Source organism: Macaca mulatta, chromosome 13, assembly GCF_049350105.2.
Source record: "Macaca mulatta isolate MMU2019108-1 chromosome 13, T2T-MMU8v2.0, whole genome shotgun sequence".
NCBI classification, from domain to species: Eukaryota; Metazoa; Chordata; class Mammalia; order Primates; family Cercopithecidae; genus Macaca; species Macaca mulatta.
In genome coordinates this window covers 94,142,601-94,158,477 of record NC_133418.1, presented here as the reverse complement: position 1 = coordinate 94,158,477, position 15,877 = coordinate 94,142,601, and the positions used below count along the sequence as shown (strand labels likewise).

Here is a 15,877-nt window from a genome sequence, read left to right as displayed (position 1 = left end):
TCAAATAGCATTCATTAATTGATCCTACCTCTTAAACCCCTCTCAAAGCCAGGCACTTATTTCCATCCCTCCTGCTGTTACCCCAGTTCAGGCTCCCTGCCCTTCCCTCTGGATGTCCACCTGGTCTCCCTGAACTCAGTTCTGCCCACTTTCCCATCCATTCCTCACACTGCCATTGAAATGATCTTTCTAAAATGTAAACTTGATTATATTATTTCCCTGCTTAAAACCTATCAGTGGTTCCATATTATTCTCAAGGTAAAGTTCACACTCCTTAAAGAGAACCTCAGCCTCTGCCACCCTCTCTGATGTTACCAGTTTCTTGCTTCCTCACCTTACCTCCACTCTTGAATTCTATTCTCCAGCAATAGTGCCTTCATTTCCTTAAAACACCCCCTGCACCCCCAACTTTCACCCTGATGCTCGCTGCACCTGGCGCCCTCTTCCTCCTTTTAGTTCTGTAACCTGCCCTTACTCATCTTTCCTCTTAAAGGGCATTGCCTCTGGGAAGCCCTGCTTGGCCCCCAACTTCCCTCTGTTCTAGGTCTTTTGAGCTTCCATAGTCTGCTGTGTTACTGTTACTTTGTGTATTGGTTGCTATGCCTCACTAGACTCCCAGAGCCATGAGATTGCTGAGCCTGGCTGGCCATCCTATCATCGCAGGTGTTTTGCCCATGCCTTGGCATGTATTAGGTGGGTGCAAAAGTAATTGCATGCCTAATAGCACACAGTGATTTTTTGTTTGTTTAATTAATTAATGCTGCCCACTTCGTTGGAACAATATGTTCCAGAAGCCAGTCCTTGGGTCTCTGGCGAGGAAGAGACCCTCACAAGCAGAAGGCAGCAGCTGCCCCTTCTTCAGCCCACTCCTTAGAGGGGAGGCATGCTTGTAGGCAATGGGTTTCAGGGGCACAAAAGCTCAATGAGACCTTTCTCATGGATGAGGTTGCATGGGGAGCCTGGGTCCCCTCTGTGCTAGGACAGCAAGGCAGGGGCCACCACTCAGGCTTCCAGCTGCAGGGCTGAGGCAGTCAGATGTGGTATTGTAAAATGGCAATTTTATAATTAAGCGATAATTACATTTTCTGCAGTGTGTAAGGGAGAATAATTGTAGTGTAAATCAATACGCTATCGATTCATACAAGTTTGCCTTTAAGTGTGTGCAACTGAAATTTCAATTATGGCTGAGATTAGACCATCTGGTTCTCTCCATCCATCTCCATTCCTAAAAAGTAGGGAAGAAATCAACCACCTGCTTGGAGACAGTGATTATGCAGTCCCCGTCACTTCCTTCCAGCCTGGTTTCTGGTGCAAAGTGGTGACCCTCAGCAGTCAGCTGAGGATACAATATGTGATCCGACAGAGCAGGTGCTGCTAGATCCGTCTCCCCCAGTCCCTGCTCTGCACACATCACGGCCATGGTCAAAAGCCTTCCTTTATGCCCATGCCTGTAGGGGATAAATCCAGACTTCCGGCATCAGGCTGTCTGGTGTCGGCTCCCAGCATTCTCTCTCTCAGCTTCCTCTGCCTCAGGCCAGTTTGTTGGCCCTGAACAGACTATCGATGTTCCCAGAGGGGTGCCATAGCCTATGCGTCCCCCTCCTATCTAGTGATCTCTTCTGAAGTGAGTCATACTTCCTCCACCACAAGGCCAACTCAAGTTCGGTCCCATCCATGAAGCTTTCCCTGAACATGCCAGCTCATGGGATGCTTCTCTCCCCAAACCCTGGTGTCCCCTGTTGCCTTGACTGGTCACTTGATATTTAGCATGGGAAACATGGGCAAAATATCAATTGCGAATATATTGCCTCTTCTTCTACCCTAGGGAATCTGTCATTGTCATTTGCCTTCCCTCTACTTCTATCCCAACAGGCAGCCTCAAATCAGGGGTGCTGGCTGATCCTGTCACACTCTGGGCCATATTTGGCAACTTGGAGTAATGACTGGGAAGGAGAACTGGAAAAGGACAGAGGTTATTAGGATTTATATTGGAAAGCACAAAGGATACACCTGGGAAGGAAGAAAGAATAGAGGCGAGAGAGGAGAAACTGGGGAGGTTTGACTGCCCGATTCTCCCAGGGGCGTCTGAGGTCACAGTTAGGTTTATTCTAGGAATTCATTGTGCTGTTTCCTCCCACCTTCCATCTCTGCTTACCTCGCCCTCCATCCCAATCATACTTTCATCCCACACTGGTTGAGTGCCCAAGGGTGCCAAGGTCATGGGAGATTGGAGCGGTCCTGCCACAGCTTACCCTGGGGCATCAGGTCTAGAACTGGCTGGCTCTGCATTCGCCTCCAGGACGCACCGTCCTCACTGTATTGATTTCACTGTGTGCTGGGCCCATTCCTGTTTGTCTGAACGGATTGCACTTCCTTTCAGATCAAGTTCCCCACCCCCAGCCCCACTGGCGACGATGCAGCAGCTGCTGTGTCACCACACTTTTCACGGATGGACACAGACCCCTGGAGGAGTGCGACCGGGCTGAGCCTTGCTGGCTGCCCAGAGGAGCAAGTAACCTGTTGCGGCCCCTCTGTCCTCTCAGGACCACTGTCTCCTTCACAGTCAGCAAGGGGCTGGCGGCCTAGGGGTCCACTCCTCTGGCAGCTGGGAAATGCCAGCCCAGTTCCCTGGGGAAAGCACTGACCACACAGCTGGGCCCCCCATGGGATGTCTTAGCTCCTGTGCCTCCTGATTTAAATGTGGAGAGGCGCAGCTTTATCATTTACATCCCAGGCACTGAGTACTCATAGGCATCCGGAGCAGCAGGGCAAGACTGGAGAGCTGAGTAGATTGGACAAAAACATCATCCAGATCTTTGCATCACTTTCCCCAACTGCCCCCGGTTAGGACGCCTTTTCCACCCTGATAATGTGACATGCTCAGGATCAGAATTCCATGGGTCCCTCCAAGGGAGGCAGTTCCTTCTCTCCATCAATGTCTTGCCAAGTCGGGGCTTGGCTCCTGCCTGCCCTACCTCCCGCCTCTTTTACTAATTCTGGGCATGTGCATTCCCTGCTGTAGACTGTAACCTTCTGGAGGGTGGGCACTGGGTCTTGTCATCCATATATACCTCACAGCACCCGCTTAACACAGTGCACTTAGTACAGGGTGTACACAGTAGGTGCCTCATAGTTGCTTGGCAGATGGCATCACAGGAGCGTGAGATGGACCCTGATAACCACGTGTAGGTGTGAGCTGGACAGGCCTGCGGTGAGATGCATAGCGACGAGACAACCCCTGCTCTCATGGGCAGGAGGCTCTACCAACACCAAACGCTCTGTGAAGGATGGAGAGAGGTTTCCTGAAGCCATACCCATCACTCCAGCGCCCTCTCCATTCAGTCTCGCCCCAGCCCCAGGGGTTCCACAGGGAGATAATTTCTTCCCAGCCCCTTCTGTATTGAATCTGTAAAGAAAACAGAAAAGGAAACTGTCAGTGCTCTACAGCAAAAGGCAGCAGAAAGGGGGATGAATGCAGCTGCTTTTTACCTCCAAGGACCAATTTAACTTCTGACCTCATTTGGCTGCAACCAGAAAAAATTGAAAGGAAAAAAAATCAATGTCTCTCTACTGCCTGCACAGCATTGGAAGGAGATAGACGAGGAAATGGCCCCTCATTCCGCTCAGCCCCTCACAAGGGCAGATGTAACTTTATCATTCCTTAAGACTGCATCCCAGAACCTGAGTGAGTTGAGATTTAATAGCAGATAAACAGCAGGGGATGTTGCTTCGGGCTGCAGAGGAAAACTTTATGGGTCCCCAGCCTCCTCCAAGCCCTGTCATGGATGGCATCTCTGTTCCACAGACACAGCCTCATTCTCTGCCGGCAGCCCAGTGGGAGCTATGGAGCAGTCTCAACAGCACTGTCGTGAGTGAGGAGGGTAGAGGAGGCAGATTTGAGCAAGACTGAGATGGCTTGTGAACCAAGATAGCCGGGGCTAGCCCTCCTCATCCTGCATCCCAGAGCTGATGAGATACCTCAGTCTGAGAGAAGATGGCCAACAATGGCCTGAACTTTCCCTCCTTCCCTCCCTTCCTTCCTCCCTCCCTCCCTTCCTCCCTCCCTCCCTTCCTTCCTTCCTTCCTCCCTCTCTCCCTCCTTTCCTCCCTCCCTTTCCTTTCCTCCCTCCCTTTCCTTTCCTCCCTCCCTCCCTCGCTCCCCTTTCCTTCTTCCCTTCCTTCCTTCCTTCTTTCCCTTTCTCCCTCCCTTCTTCCTTCACTCCCTTACTACCCTCCTTCTTTCCCTTACTCCCTCTCATCTTCCCTTCTTTCCTTCCTTTTCCTCCCTCCCTCCCTTTCTTTCTTCTCTCCTTCTGTTTCTTTCCTTTCTCCCTCCCCTGCTCCTATCCTTTTACCCTTCCCTGCTCCTATTTTTCCCTCCTTTCTTCCCTCCCTCCCTCTCTCCTTCCCTCCCTCCCTCTCTTCCTTCCTTCCTTCCTTCCTTCCTTCCTTCCTTCCTTTTCTCTCTCCCTCCCTTCCTCCCTTCCTCTCTTCCTGTCTGTCTCTTCCTTCCTCTCTCTTCCCCTTCCTTCTTATCTTGTTTCCTCCCTCCCTCGATTTTCTCCTCCCTCCGTCCCTCCCTTCCTTCTTTACCCCCTGCCTTCCCTCATCTCTCTCTCCCTCCTTTCCTCCTTCCTTTCTTCTCTCCTTGCCCCCTGTCTGGGGTTACTCATCCTCACCGCACTTCAGATAAGGAGGTCTACCCCTTTGCTCCCTCACACCACTTAAGCCAGAGGGCAGAACTGTGAGAAAATGACAACACAGCAGCCAACCCTTGAACCTGCATCCCCGGGAGCCGGCAGCCCTCAGCGTGGCGAGAGGAATTAAAATATGATTGAGCTGTAGCTGTGATATCGATCTGTGCTAATGTTGTCTGAGGAGACAGAAGCCCAGAGGGGTGAGGAAAGGGGCGAACTTGCTCCCTGATTCTTGGTCAGAGAAGAAGGACAACACTCTGGATAGAACAGACTATCACTGTGTGGAAGAGAAGCCGCAGGTGGAGGCAGGGCTCAGAGCTAGGTGCCGGCTAACATGCGCTAAGGAAACAGCACGGGAGAAGCTAAGCACCTTTCTCAAGATCGCTAAGACAGCGGCAGAGGCAGAATTCCAATCTAGCCATGGTCAGTTTCCAAAGTCCTGGCTCCTAGTTTTGGAATTGGGCAAGAGTAAAGGTCCATTCTTGGATGTAGCTGTGCCCTTGGCCTCGACTGTGACCCTTGAGCCACCTGGTCAATGCCCATGCTCACCAGTGGGGCATTGCTGTGCAGGAGCCGTACCGTCACACACGGGCCCAGGAGCCTGGCTCGGAAAAGGCTGTTTTCTGTTGCTTCCCTTGTCTGCACCGCTCCCTGGCCAGTACCTCAGCAGAAGGGGCTCTCACTTTCAATGCCTCCAAGAAGCACAAACCCAGCTTTCCCACCCCATCTGCCCTACCCTGAGGCACCCCAAGCCTTGCACACAGTTTACTGTTAACTCCCAGCACCTGACAGAGCCCATGGAGCAAGGACACAAGAAATGGTCACCTGGTGCCCCAAATAGCTTAATGAGCCATGCTCAGTGTCTCATGGATATTCAGGGGCTCCGGTGGGCATGGGGGAGAAAATCAACCTGCGATTCAAAGGGGCTGGAAGCAGGGCTAAGTGAGGCATGCAGATAAACACTCACCCCTTTGCCCAAGGGAATCGCTGACTGAGCTAAGTGCATAATAAAAAAATGCCAATTTCATTTATCTTCCTGTCTGTGTCCTGCCTAGAGGGAGGATGAGCAGATTAAAAAGTATGCCACATTTATGGGCTGCTTTAATCTTAGCACTTGTGGTTCAGAGTTATAACCTTCTCTCTCTGGAGGAGGAGTCTTTAACCAACTCAAGTTCTTGGTTGTGTCCCTCCTTTATGGCAGTGACCCATTCGTGCCGGCATGGGCCTTGGTCTGGGGGTGCAGGGGTCACACTCGAGGCCAAGGCCATGGCTACACCTAAGAATGGGCCGGCCACGTGCTTCTTCACTCCCTGGCCGCTGACTCTGCCTCTGACCCTGCTCAGCACTCAGGAAAGGTGCTACTGGGCAGGAGGTAACCCAAGTTATCTACCCTGCAATAGTACTTCCTCAAATGAACTATCCTGAATGCCAGTTCCATTGGCCATTAATAGTTATTCCTAGCAAAAATGGTTTTGTGACTAATGGTACAATAAAAACCAGCAGGGCTTGCACTGCTCATACAGGCCTCTTGGAGTCTTTAAAATGCAAATGTACACTCTGAATCGCCAAGGAGGGGATATAGTGAGTGGCATTTTCCAAAAGTATTTGGAAACCCATTTTCAGAGGCTAGTGCTTCTTAGAACACGTTCTGTGAAGTGTCAGCAGCATGGAATGGTGGAGCAGGGACGGATTACACAGGACATGCGGTCTTGATCACCTGTCTTCCCAGGGGAGGTGTTCTGTTTAGACCACTCAGTATATTATTAAAACAATTCCAAGTGTACACTATGGGGGCACAAATGTTCGAGCTGTGGGTGTCATGATCAGGAGCCCAAACTGCAGCTGAGCCAGCACTTGGACTCCCGAGTTCCCCTCTGTCACCCTAGATGTTCACATAGCTGCTCTGCAACCCAGCAGTCACTGCCGTCTCCACAGCCAGCCTCTGCGGGGACTCATGCTCCAAGGTCATCTGGACCTCTGGGTACACGAGTCCCTTCTCCCCTGTGTTCAGAGCAGAAAAAAAGGCTAGCTCAATGTATAAAAAGGATCTTGTCCAAGAATGGCAAATACATTGCAAAGGTACCTGACTTCCTCATCTCATGCCCCAAATAGATATTACTAATTGATAATAGCTCTCTTTCCATGAATCTGGAAGTGCCAAGGTCAATTTTGGACAATTACCTGTTGTACAAAAAGCATTCATTAGAGACAGGAGATATTGTCTTGGTTTTGTGATTGGGACAATGATCAAAATGTGAAACAATGGAACAACTGGCCTCAGGTCCATGGACAAGAGAGACAGATGGATAGAGAGAGGAAGGACATGTGGGAAAGGAGGAGAGGCCAGGCAAGTATGAGAAAGCCACACATAGAGCCTGATGCTCTGCAGTCCTCGGTCCATAAAGTCCTGGGAGAAATGATGTGCCCTAGAGTTTGGAACTCGGTCTCTTAGGGCTTAGAAGACATTATTAGACCTCAAGTGTTGTGGAAAATACAGAGACCGAGGAACACTTGCAGGAAACCATCCCATGGCCAGGAAGTGCTGTCACCGCAAGTGTGGTGACAAGTGTAGACAGACACTAAAGAGACAGCGTGTCCAGGCCAGCTATCTCCCAGGTGCCATCTGTCTAACCTCGTGAAAGACATCTTTCCTATCAGGCCCCAGCTTCTTTCTTTATGAACGGAGAAAGTTGGACTTCAGTAGTGTTTTCCAGGCCAAATTATACTGCACACAGTGATTACATACATTTTTGTCCAGCCAGAGTCAATTTTTCCATTGAGGAGCACGATTGTCCTCCAGCGCCAACCTCCCCCTCTTCCATGAGAATAAAGTTTTATCTGGGCCTACAGTGTATGTCCCAGCCTCCCTTGGCCTTGGTGTGGTCACATAATTAAGCTTAGACTAATGGGATGTGAGAGAAATGATGCATGCCTCTTCCAATTCATGCCTTCTGTATGGATATATGAGTGTCCCTTGGCCTCTTTCTCTCCTCTGGCTGGGAGATAAGGGATTAGAGCAGCTGTCTTGGGCTTATGGGTGGAAGCCCCATGTGGAGATGCCAGAGCCACCTACTAGTCCTGGCATCACCTGCTTACCTGAGAGAGAAATGTACTTTGTCTTAAGACCCTATATTTTGGAGTATCTTTGTTATAGCAATTTAGCTTGCATGTAACAAATAAAACCCCTTTCAGGGCAAAACGTCCCCCCTGGAGTCAACTGGGTAGTTCATTCTACCTCCTTTGGGGCTAATCTCCCAGTTTAGATAGACACTCAGAGCTGTCTGAGATCAGCAACAGGACAGCAAAGTCTCTGGTGGATTCCCGGAAAGGAAGACAGTGGGAGTCAGAACTTCTGGATGAACAGAAGGAGCTGAGGCTGTCCATGGTGCATGTCATGATGGGAGCAAGGGTGATAAATCCTCATTTCATCTTTGTTGGCCTTTCATGTGATTCTGGCCCCTATTGAAAGGAACAGGAATGCTGAGGCAGAGGCCAGGGGAGAGCTGGACAGGCCAGCAGCCAGCCTTACCTGCTCGGCCCCAGTCACGGTGTAGGCGTGCAGACTCACCAGCCCATTCTCCATCGCCTGTGCTGTATCTGTTGACTTCAAAGCAGAAAAGCAGACCAAGCATTAGACATCTACAGGTTCTTCAAAGAAATAGAAAAACACAGTCCAAACAGCCGCTGAGCCATCTGGGTCCCACTGACTCACTTGGGACTGATAGATGGCCTGGAACTCTTTTCTAGAGTGGCAGAGTTGGAAGGCCATTGGGTATCTGAGGCCCCAGGGATTTCATGCCTCAGGGAACCACCCCCATGAGTGATGGAAGGAACCCCATGGAGTCCTGAGGGCCTGGGTTACTCTCTCCACCAACCACATGTCATCAGTGAGACACGGCACAAATATGTCTGCTGGGACATTTGCAGGAGGCAGGAATCACTTGACACCCACATTGGGAGTAACTGGGGTTTAAAGTGCATCTTGGGCTTCTGGTGGCATTTTGGATTAGCGATGTGTGACTCAAAGCCCGTATGTTTCAAGATGAAGGAAGCATCCCCGCAGATAGAAACCAGATGTCTCAGAACAGACTCAAATAATTTGGAGGGTCACTCAAGCTTTTCAAAATGAATCATGCTGCCTTTGGGTACTGCCATTAGAGCCAGTGAACATCAGAGGGCCCCGGGGGACTCTGTGTAAACTTAAGGCAAAATACAAAGGAGTGGTCCACAGTAGCAGGAGCTGCAGCCGCCTTCTCCAGTGCATGGTAAAACCCACTGGTTGCCTGGGAGCTGTAGTAGTAGGTACAGGCTCTGGGGCAGCAGCACTGGAAGCCTTTTCCAGCCACTTATGAGCTGTATGATGGTGAGCACCTTAGGTAGGCTCTCTGAGTCTGCTTTCTCTTCTGTGAAGTGAATTCTGCAATTTCTGTCTTAGAGGCAGGCTACTGCAGGGTTCAATGAGGTGACCCAGGTAATGCACACTGTCAGTGTTCGTTAGTGGTGGCAGCTTGCCATACCCTTCTTAGCTGAATGCGCCCCTGGCTGAGCATTCCTGGCTGAGGAAAGGCTTGAACTGGTGCAAAAGGGCTCCCCGTTGACTTACCTCACTTGGAGTGGCACAGGTAATCAGGGAGCCTGCCTTGATTGCTGTCTTCACTGCCTTCACCAGGTCCACAGGGGAGGAGTGCAGATGGATGTTGGTGATCACGCCTCCCGTGAGGTCCACCAGGGCATCCTCGAGGAAGCCATAGTGCAGATCGGAATAGGATCCGAGCAGCCTGGGAGGGGAACGGGGGATGAACCATCGTGGTGCCTTTGGTGAAATGCTCCGGGAGGGGAACTTGTGCACTGACCCTCTGCCTATTTCCCAGGTGAGAGGCTGCCTGGTCCACTCCTGACCATGGCCATCTACCTCCCATTTGCCTGGATGGAGATTCTAGCACTGTCTGCTGCTCCAGGGGCTCCTACCGTCCTCTGTACCTTCCTGCCCTGGTCCCCTAGGCCTGCACGGTCCCATAAGTGGCAGCACTGATGACAGGCTGCGTGTGCCTGTGCTAGAGCCACAGGCCAGGGGTTGAACCCTACCTTTGCCACAAATTTGGCTGCTTGACCTTGGACACATTAAGGAACCTCATGGGGCTATGTTCCACATAGTGCCTGGCACGTGGTCATTCCTTAACGAGTACTGGATATTACTACGTTGAGTATCTCCTGCTTCCCATTCAGTTTAACAGCAGTGTGAAGTACTGACTGTGGGCCAGGGACTATGAGAGGCATGTGTTTAAAAACCCCGTTCTTGCCCTCTAAGAGCTCACAGCTATACCCTGATGCTGGCAGTGGTCATTGGGAGTCGCTGTTCTCACTCTGCAAACCCTGATCCAGAATTCCTATCCCCAGAATTACCCACTCACCCCCAGATTATGAGGGAGATCACTGGCTTAACTAAAGGTAACATAGGTAAGGATGAGTCTTACGTAACATAACCCAAAAGCTTAAAACCCTCACCCCCTTCTCCAAAGCATCTCTTCCTGCCACGCCACCTCCACCCCCACCCATGGCATTTCTGTTTCTGGGAGATGGGCAGGGCCAGACCCAAGAGGCCTACTGTTCCCCAGGAGAGAGGGTGGCCTGATCAGTCACAATGGAACCTCTCACGCAGCGGCCAGACAGTCAGATGTGTTTTGAGAACTTCAGCTCCCATCCATGGGGTGAATTGGAACGGTTCCATGGAATTTTAAAATTTAGGCAGGGCAAGCTCACAAAGGATGTGGAACTGAGGCCAGATCACGCAGGAGACCCTGGCATCAAAGACGCCCAGCGGGAGCCACACTCACTGCTGCCTCTGTCACTCTCGCCAGGGACCTACGCGTTCCTGTCCCCGGTGGCAGATAAAGGCAGAGCCCTTCGAAGGGTGGTAGGCAGTGGAGGAAGTCCTTGCTGCAGCTTTTGTTCTGGTAATGCAAAATCACACATGGATCAGGGCCTGGGTCCGTCCTGCTGCCCCCTCCAATTGGGTCTTCCACCCTGTACAAGACCCTTCCCCTCCCTGTCCTTGGCCTTTCATCTGGAAGCTGCAGGGTGGACTGGATCAGCCCTCAACACTCCTTTCTCACTGTTTCCACCTCTGACATTCTCTCTTCCTGGGGATCACACAGAATTCCGGTAGATTCACTTCAGCAAATACGTATGTATCAAGCAGTCACTATCAGCAGGACACTGCCCCAGGCACGAATGCTTAGAAGGAATGGCTTAGAAAGCCTTTTATTAAAGAAAGCTGAGGATTTCCAGAATGAAGGGGCATCTCTACAGGAGCCCCCATGTGACAGATTAATCTTGTTTTAAAACTGGTTCTAAACCTTATCCTCCTTCTCTCCCTCTCTCTGACCCAGGGTCTAGATTCTTCTCTCTGGAGCATTTGCTCAGTCAACTGTAGAGTTTTCTTTGGTGGTGAGCGTGCCTGGTTGGGGCTGAGCTCTGGAATCCCTCGCTGTCCCACGTGGGTTCTGGCTCCTGTTCCATCGACCAGGGCATGGCTGAGTGTGCTGGAAATTCACAAGGACTGGGGTTTGGGAATCCATTCCCCGCCAGTGCGACCTCCTGCTCTTTGCAACAGCCCTTTCCTGGTGATATGCTCACGGCGCCTTTCCTGGCTTCAAACAGGGCTGTGCTAAAGAACAGCACTCCAGAAAAGCCGTGGTGGCGCCTGGCCCCTCCCTCACTTCACTGTTTCACTGCCTCTGGGCCCCATCTGACGTCCTGCACCCACGGCATCCGGCAGTCATCTCGGAGTCACCCAAGACAACCAGAGGCACCCCCTGCCACTCATGGCCAGAGCCCTTGGTGTCTTCTGAAGCTTTCTCTTACTACGCATCCACAATGCCCATGAAACCTGTCCCAGCAGCAGCTGGGTGTTTTGACAAGGAACTATCTTTCTGCTTTCTAAACATGAGCTCATGGATCCTGCTGATGTTCAGGAACATGGCAACTATTCTTAGCCCCCTTTGCTGACAGGAAGTAGAAAGGAGAGAGAGAAAGAACTGTATTCACCGCAGCCACCACTATTCCTCATCACCTGAACCAGGAATTCTGAGACAACCTTGTCCCCATCCCTCTGCTTCAGCCTCATTTGGGGGAAATGTCTTTCTGCCCGGCAATCATATGAAAGAGGAAAGAATTCAGATAGAGCCGGAGCAGATGCTGAAATGCTGTAAAGAGTCTATAAAGGATGGTAAGCAGCCTACCAGCTCTCATCCCTCAGTCTCCTCTCTTATTTCACGACCTCTGGGGAAAACGAAACCCTAACTATGGTTTTCATTTGACTTGACCAATTAATTTCCAGACTCCCCAGCTGCAAGGAGAATAGAAAGTTTGGAGTCCATGTGTTCACTGGGCTTTTGCCTGCACCCTTGGAGGGAAGAGGTCCATCTCCATCTGGACAGATGGGCTCTCTACGTTTGGGCTGTGGTCCTTGTGTGCCAGACACTGAGCTCCACAAGTAGCAAAAAGACAAATCATTTTCCTGTAGGACTGACAATGTCAGGGATGGTGGGAAGGCATGGGAAGTAGTGACTAGGGAAAAACGTGCTCACTCCATCCTCATCTGAGTGTGATCTTGGGCCAGTCATTTCACCTCACTGAGCCTCAGTTTCCTCATCTTTCAAAGAAGGTGGGGTTTGATGCTGACAGACGTCCTTTCTGGCTCTGAAACACTGTAAGTCTATGTGATTCACCCCTGCATTTTAGAGCTTCCTTTTTTGGATAGTGAGGGGTGGGGAAGCTTTTAAACAGCTTTAATAGTTTGAGACATTTTATCCTCTGCTAGATTTCTTTAAGCAGTGGAATGCAGATGCCACGTCCATATTCCTATTTGTTTTCAAGCTGAATGATTGCTTTAGGTCATCTGTTAACAAAATGGGGTCAAAGTCATCATTTCCTTCTGCAAGCTTTCTAATTCTCACAGGGAACCACTGGTCTCCCTGTTTTTACATAAGGATAAAACAAGGCCCTGAAGAGAGGAGGGCTGAATCCGTATTGAAAAGATAATGGCAGTGTTTTCATAAGTAGCTTAGAAGTGAATTAACCTCCCAAACATGTGGATTGGTTCAACAACCTTGGCTGTTATCTGGGCTTCATTCTCAAATGCTAATGAGCAGCTCTTTCTGACACTGGAAATGAACAAAAACTATAGTTTTTCACAAGTTTGCCTCAAAAAGAAAGAATGCACAAAAAGAGGTCTTGAGGCACCTCGCTGTTTGGACTGTGACTTCCAGAAGGACCGGGACTGGGGTGGACTGTGGGGCTATCACCACCTCTAGGGCCCAGGACTGCACTCGGCAAGGGTGCAGAACGGATGGGGAAGATAATGATGTCCCCTGGCCAGGTGAGTAAAGACCCGGCAGGCCCAGCTTAACTACGTGCACCTACCACCCCATCACAATTCGGAGACTCAGCTTCTCCATGTGTGGGCCGAGAGGCTGGTTAGGATGATCTCCAGAATTTTCTGGATCTGTGATGCTGTCCACTCATTTTCTTCTCAAGGGTGTGGTCCTCTCTGCTTTCATCTGCTAGCAGTGATACCCAGCTCTGACACTTCCCTCGCCTCTTCACGGTGCCTGCCTCACACACAGCCTCTTCTGAGGGCAAGTGTCCCCTCCCCAGCTCGTGCCCCTTTGTAGCCACTTGACCCAGGTCATGGCCGATTGGACCGATGGGGTCCTGACCCAGGCTTGACCAATAAGACTCCAACTCTCTGGATTGGAATCAGGTACTGGGCGGGGAATTGGGTAGAAAGTAGCAGAAGGTAAAGACAGAGGCACAAGGCTAGGCGGCCTGATGAGGAGTTCAGAGGAAGCAGGGGTCCTCAGAAAGTCGGAGCAAGGAGGCAGCAGAGGAAGATGCACAGCAAAGACAGGCACCTGGGTGGTAGTAGGAGGAGCAGGCCAGCTGCAGAGAGGAGCAGAGCAGAGCAGAAGCCACAGCAGCTGCAGCAAAACCAATGCCAGAGCCTTTCTCCAGGCCCTGGGGACCAGCCCCATGACAGTCCCGGCCCTTGGAACTCTGCGTACCTTCCTGTCCTATTTCCAGGTGTGCCGCTTTCCCCCTTCATAATATCGTCACTGCGAGGTCTTGCTCTTTTTTTTTTTAAATTTGTTTCATTTCATTTCATGAATTTTCTCTTTTTTCTTTTCTTCCTTCTTCCTTCCTTCTATCCACATTCTTTTTCTCCTCCACCCCAAGACAAGCACTTCAGGATGTGGAATGTGCACCTTTTGTTCGTATGTGTTCTTGTGAAATGAGAATTGCAGGGCACAGAGTTTCCATTTCCATAAATAACAGTGCATGGGATTGCTTAGTGCCTCTTACCTCATTTGCAAAAGCCAGAAAGCTGGAGAGTGCCAAGTGTTTGCCAGGATATGGGGATCCAGGAACCCCCAAATAGCACAGGAGGGAGGGTGCATACAGGCAGCCTCTGAAGGACAACCCGACAATACTTATCTTGGCTCCATGCACGTCTCACACCCACTAAGGACACTTCTAGGGGACCGCGAGGACCCTGCCTCTCAGAACCGTCCCGGTCACCGTGCACAGATGGGATCTGTGGCTTCTGACTGCTGCATGGCTCTCCATGAAGTGTGTCCATCCATTGTACCCACTGACCTCAGTGATGGACACTCCATACCATCCTCGTGGCAGTCAAGAACATCCTCAGATGTGTCCCTTTAAGGGCCCCCAGGAGTGTCCCTACTGGGTGTGAGAAGTGCGTGTAGCGAAGCGAAGTATTGTTGGGTTGTCCTTCAGAGGCTGCCTGGGTGCACACTCCCTCCCGTGCTGCTGGAGGGTCCTGGATCCCCACATGCTGGCGAGCACTTGGCATTCTCCAGCTGTTGCAGTCTCATAGGAGGAGACGGATGTGTCATTACTCTTCGTGTTTACATTGTGTTGATGACGGAAAGTTTGAGTGTATCTTCATCACCTCTGTGGGTGTTTAGGACAGGGCCCTCTTCCTCACACACACATGAGCACCTCCCCCATCCACAGTCCTGCACACATCCACTTGAGTCAGTCTGACAGCGTCTGTCCCAGTGCCAAGCACAGTGCCTGGCATATGGTTAAATGCTCAATAAACATCTGTTGAATAAAAGCAACCCAAAGAATCTAAGCACAACATGTGAATTGGGATGTTTATAAGTTCTTAAGCTTGTCAGCACCAAAAGGCAGTCCCTAAGTCATGGTATTTTGACCATATGAGAATGAGCATGTCCTGCCCCACACCCACACATAAATGCCACCTCATAGCAGCCACACCGGGTGCCCAACTGCCTGGACCACCCCAAGGATGGCTTTATTTGAATCACTCCCATTGTTAGAGATACCTCCTCCCACCTATCCCCTCTCCCCTTGCTGAAATCCTGTCCATCCTTTGAGGCCTCACTCAAATGCCATCACTTCCACACAGCCTCAGCCTGACTTTCTGTGAGTCAGAGAGTCAGAATTGTTTACTCTCTCCTCTGCCCTCTCGTCAGACTTTGACCGTGATATTATTAAATATATTTCTTTGGGCCCTGATACCAGCCTTGCATTAATATCATTGTCAATACATATCTCTGTCCAGCCCCTGCCCTGCCCACTCTTCACTATGTGCCTGTGGGATCCTCCTGATGGCCCCAACACTGACCTTTGCACGTGGTGACTGTTTATGGAGACGCCCAGCCAGGTGGCAAAGGCTACAATGCTCCAATGGGGACTGTTTGCATTCCAGGTAGGCAGGACCAGCACTGAGACTCTGGGCTGATGGGTGGCGGGGTTGTACTTACTTGGCATAGGCTTTCTCCAGCAGGCAGGGCCAGAACTCTTGGTTTTTGTGGCGAGGACGCACAAAGAGGCACTTATCTCCCTGGACAGGTAGGCGGTCATCAATCACCACTTCCACCCACTGGCCACATTGCCAGAACTGGAAGAGAGCCAAGCATATGCTTTCGGACACAGCTGAGGCAGGAGGGAGCTCCTGGGTCCCCCAACTTAAGCCAAAAGTTGTAACATGACCTCTACAATGTAATAACAAACTCTATCCAGAACAAAATCCCGGCCCAGGTTGCCAGGCAGGAGACAGGCATGTCATCTCCACCGGCAGATGGAGAAAATGAGTCACAGACCAACTTAGTCCAGGAAGATATAGGCAG

The 15,877-nt window shown here is 50.8% G+C and overlaps 1 protein-coding gene across 22 annotated transcripts in view; it reads right to left on the bottom strand.

Moving 5' to 3' along the window:
- Positions 1-15,877, bottom strand: part of CAPN13 (calpain 13) — a 150,815-nt gene that overhangs the window by 97,931 nt on the left and 37,007 nt on the right. For all 22 annotated transcript variants that reach the window (XR_001438997.3, XR_003721800.2, XR_013402866.1 and 19 more), the window contains exons 5-8: positions 15,512-15,648; positions 9,301-9,475; positions 8,227-8,301; positions 3,315-3,406 (exon numbers count right to left, since the gene is read on the bottom strand). Coding sequence is in view for 19 of the 22 variants with exons in the window: in XM_077959781.1 (XP_077815907.1) it covers positions 3,315-3,406; positions 8,227-8,301; positions 9,301-9,475; positions 15,512-15,648 (479 nt within the window). In the remaining 3 variants the exon portion in view is untranslated. The remainder of the gene's footprint in view (positions 1-3,314; positions 3,407-8,226; positions 8,302-9,300; positions 9,476-15,511; positions 15,649-15,877) is intronic.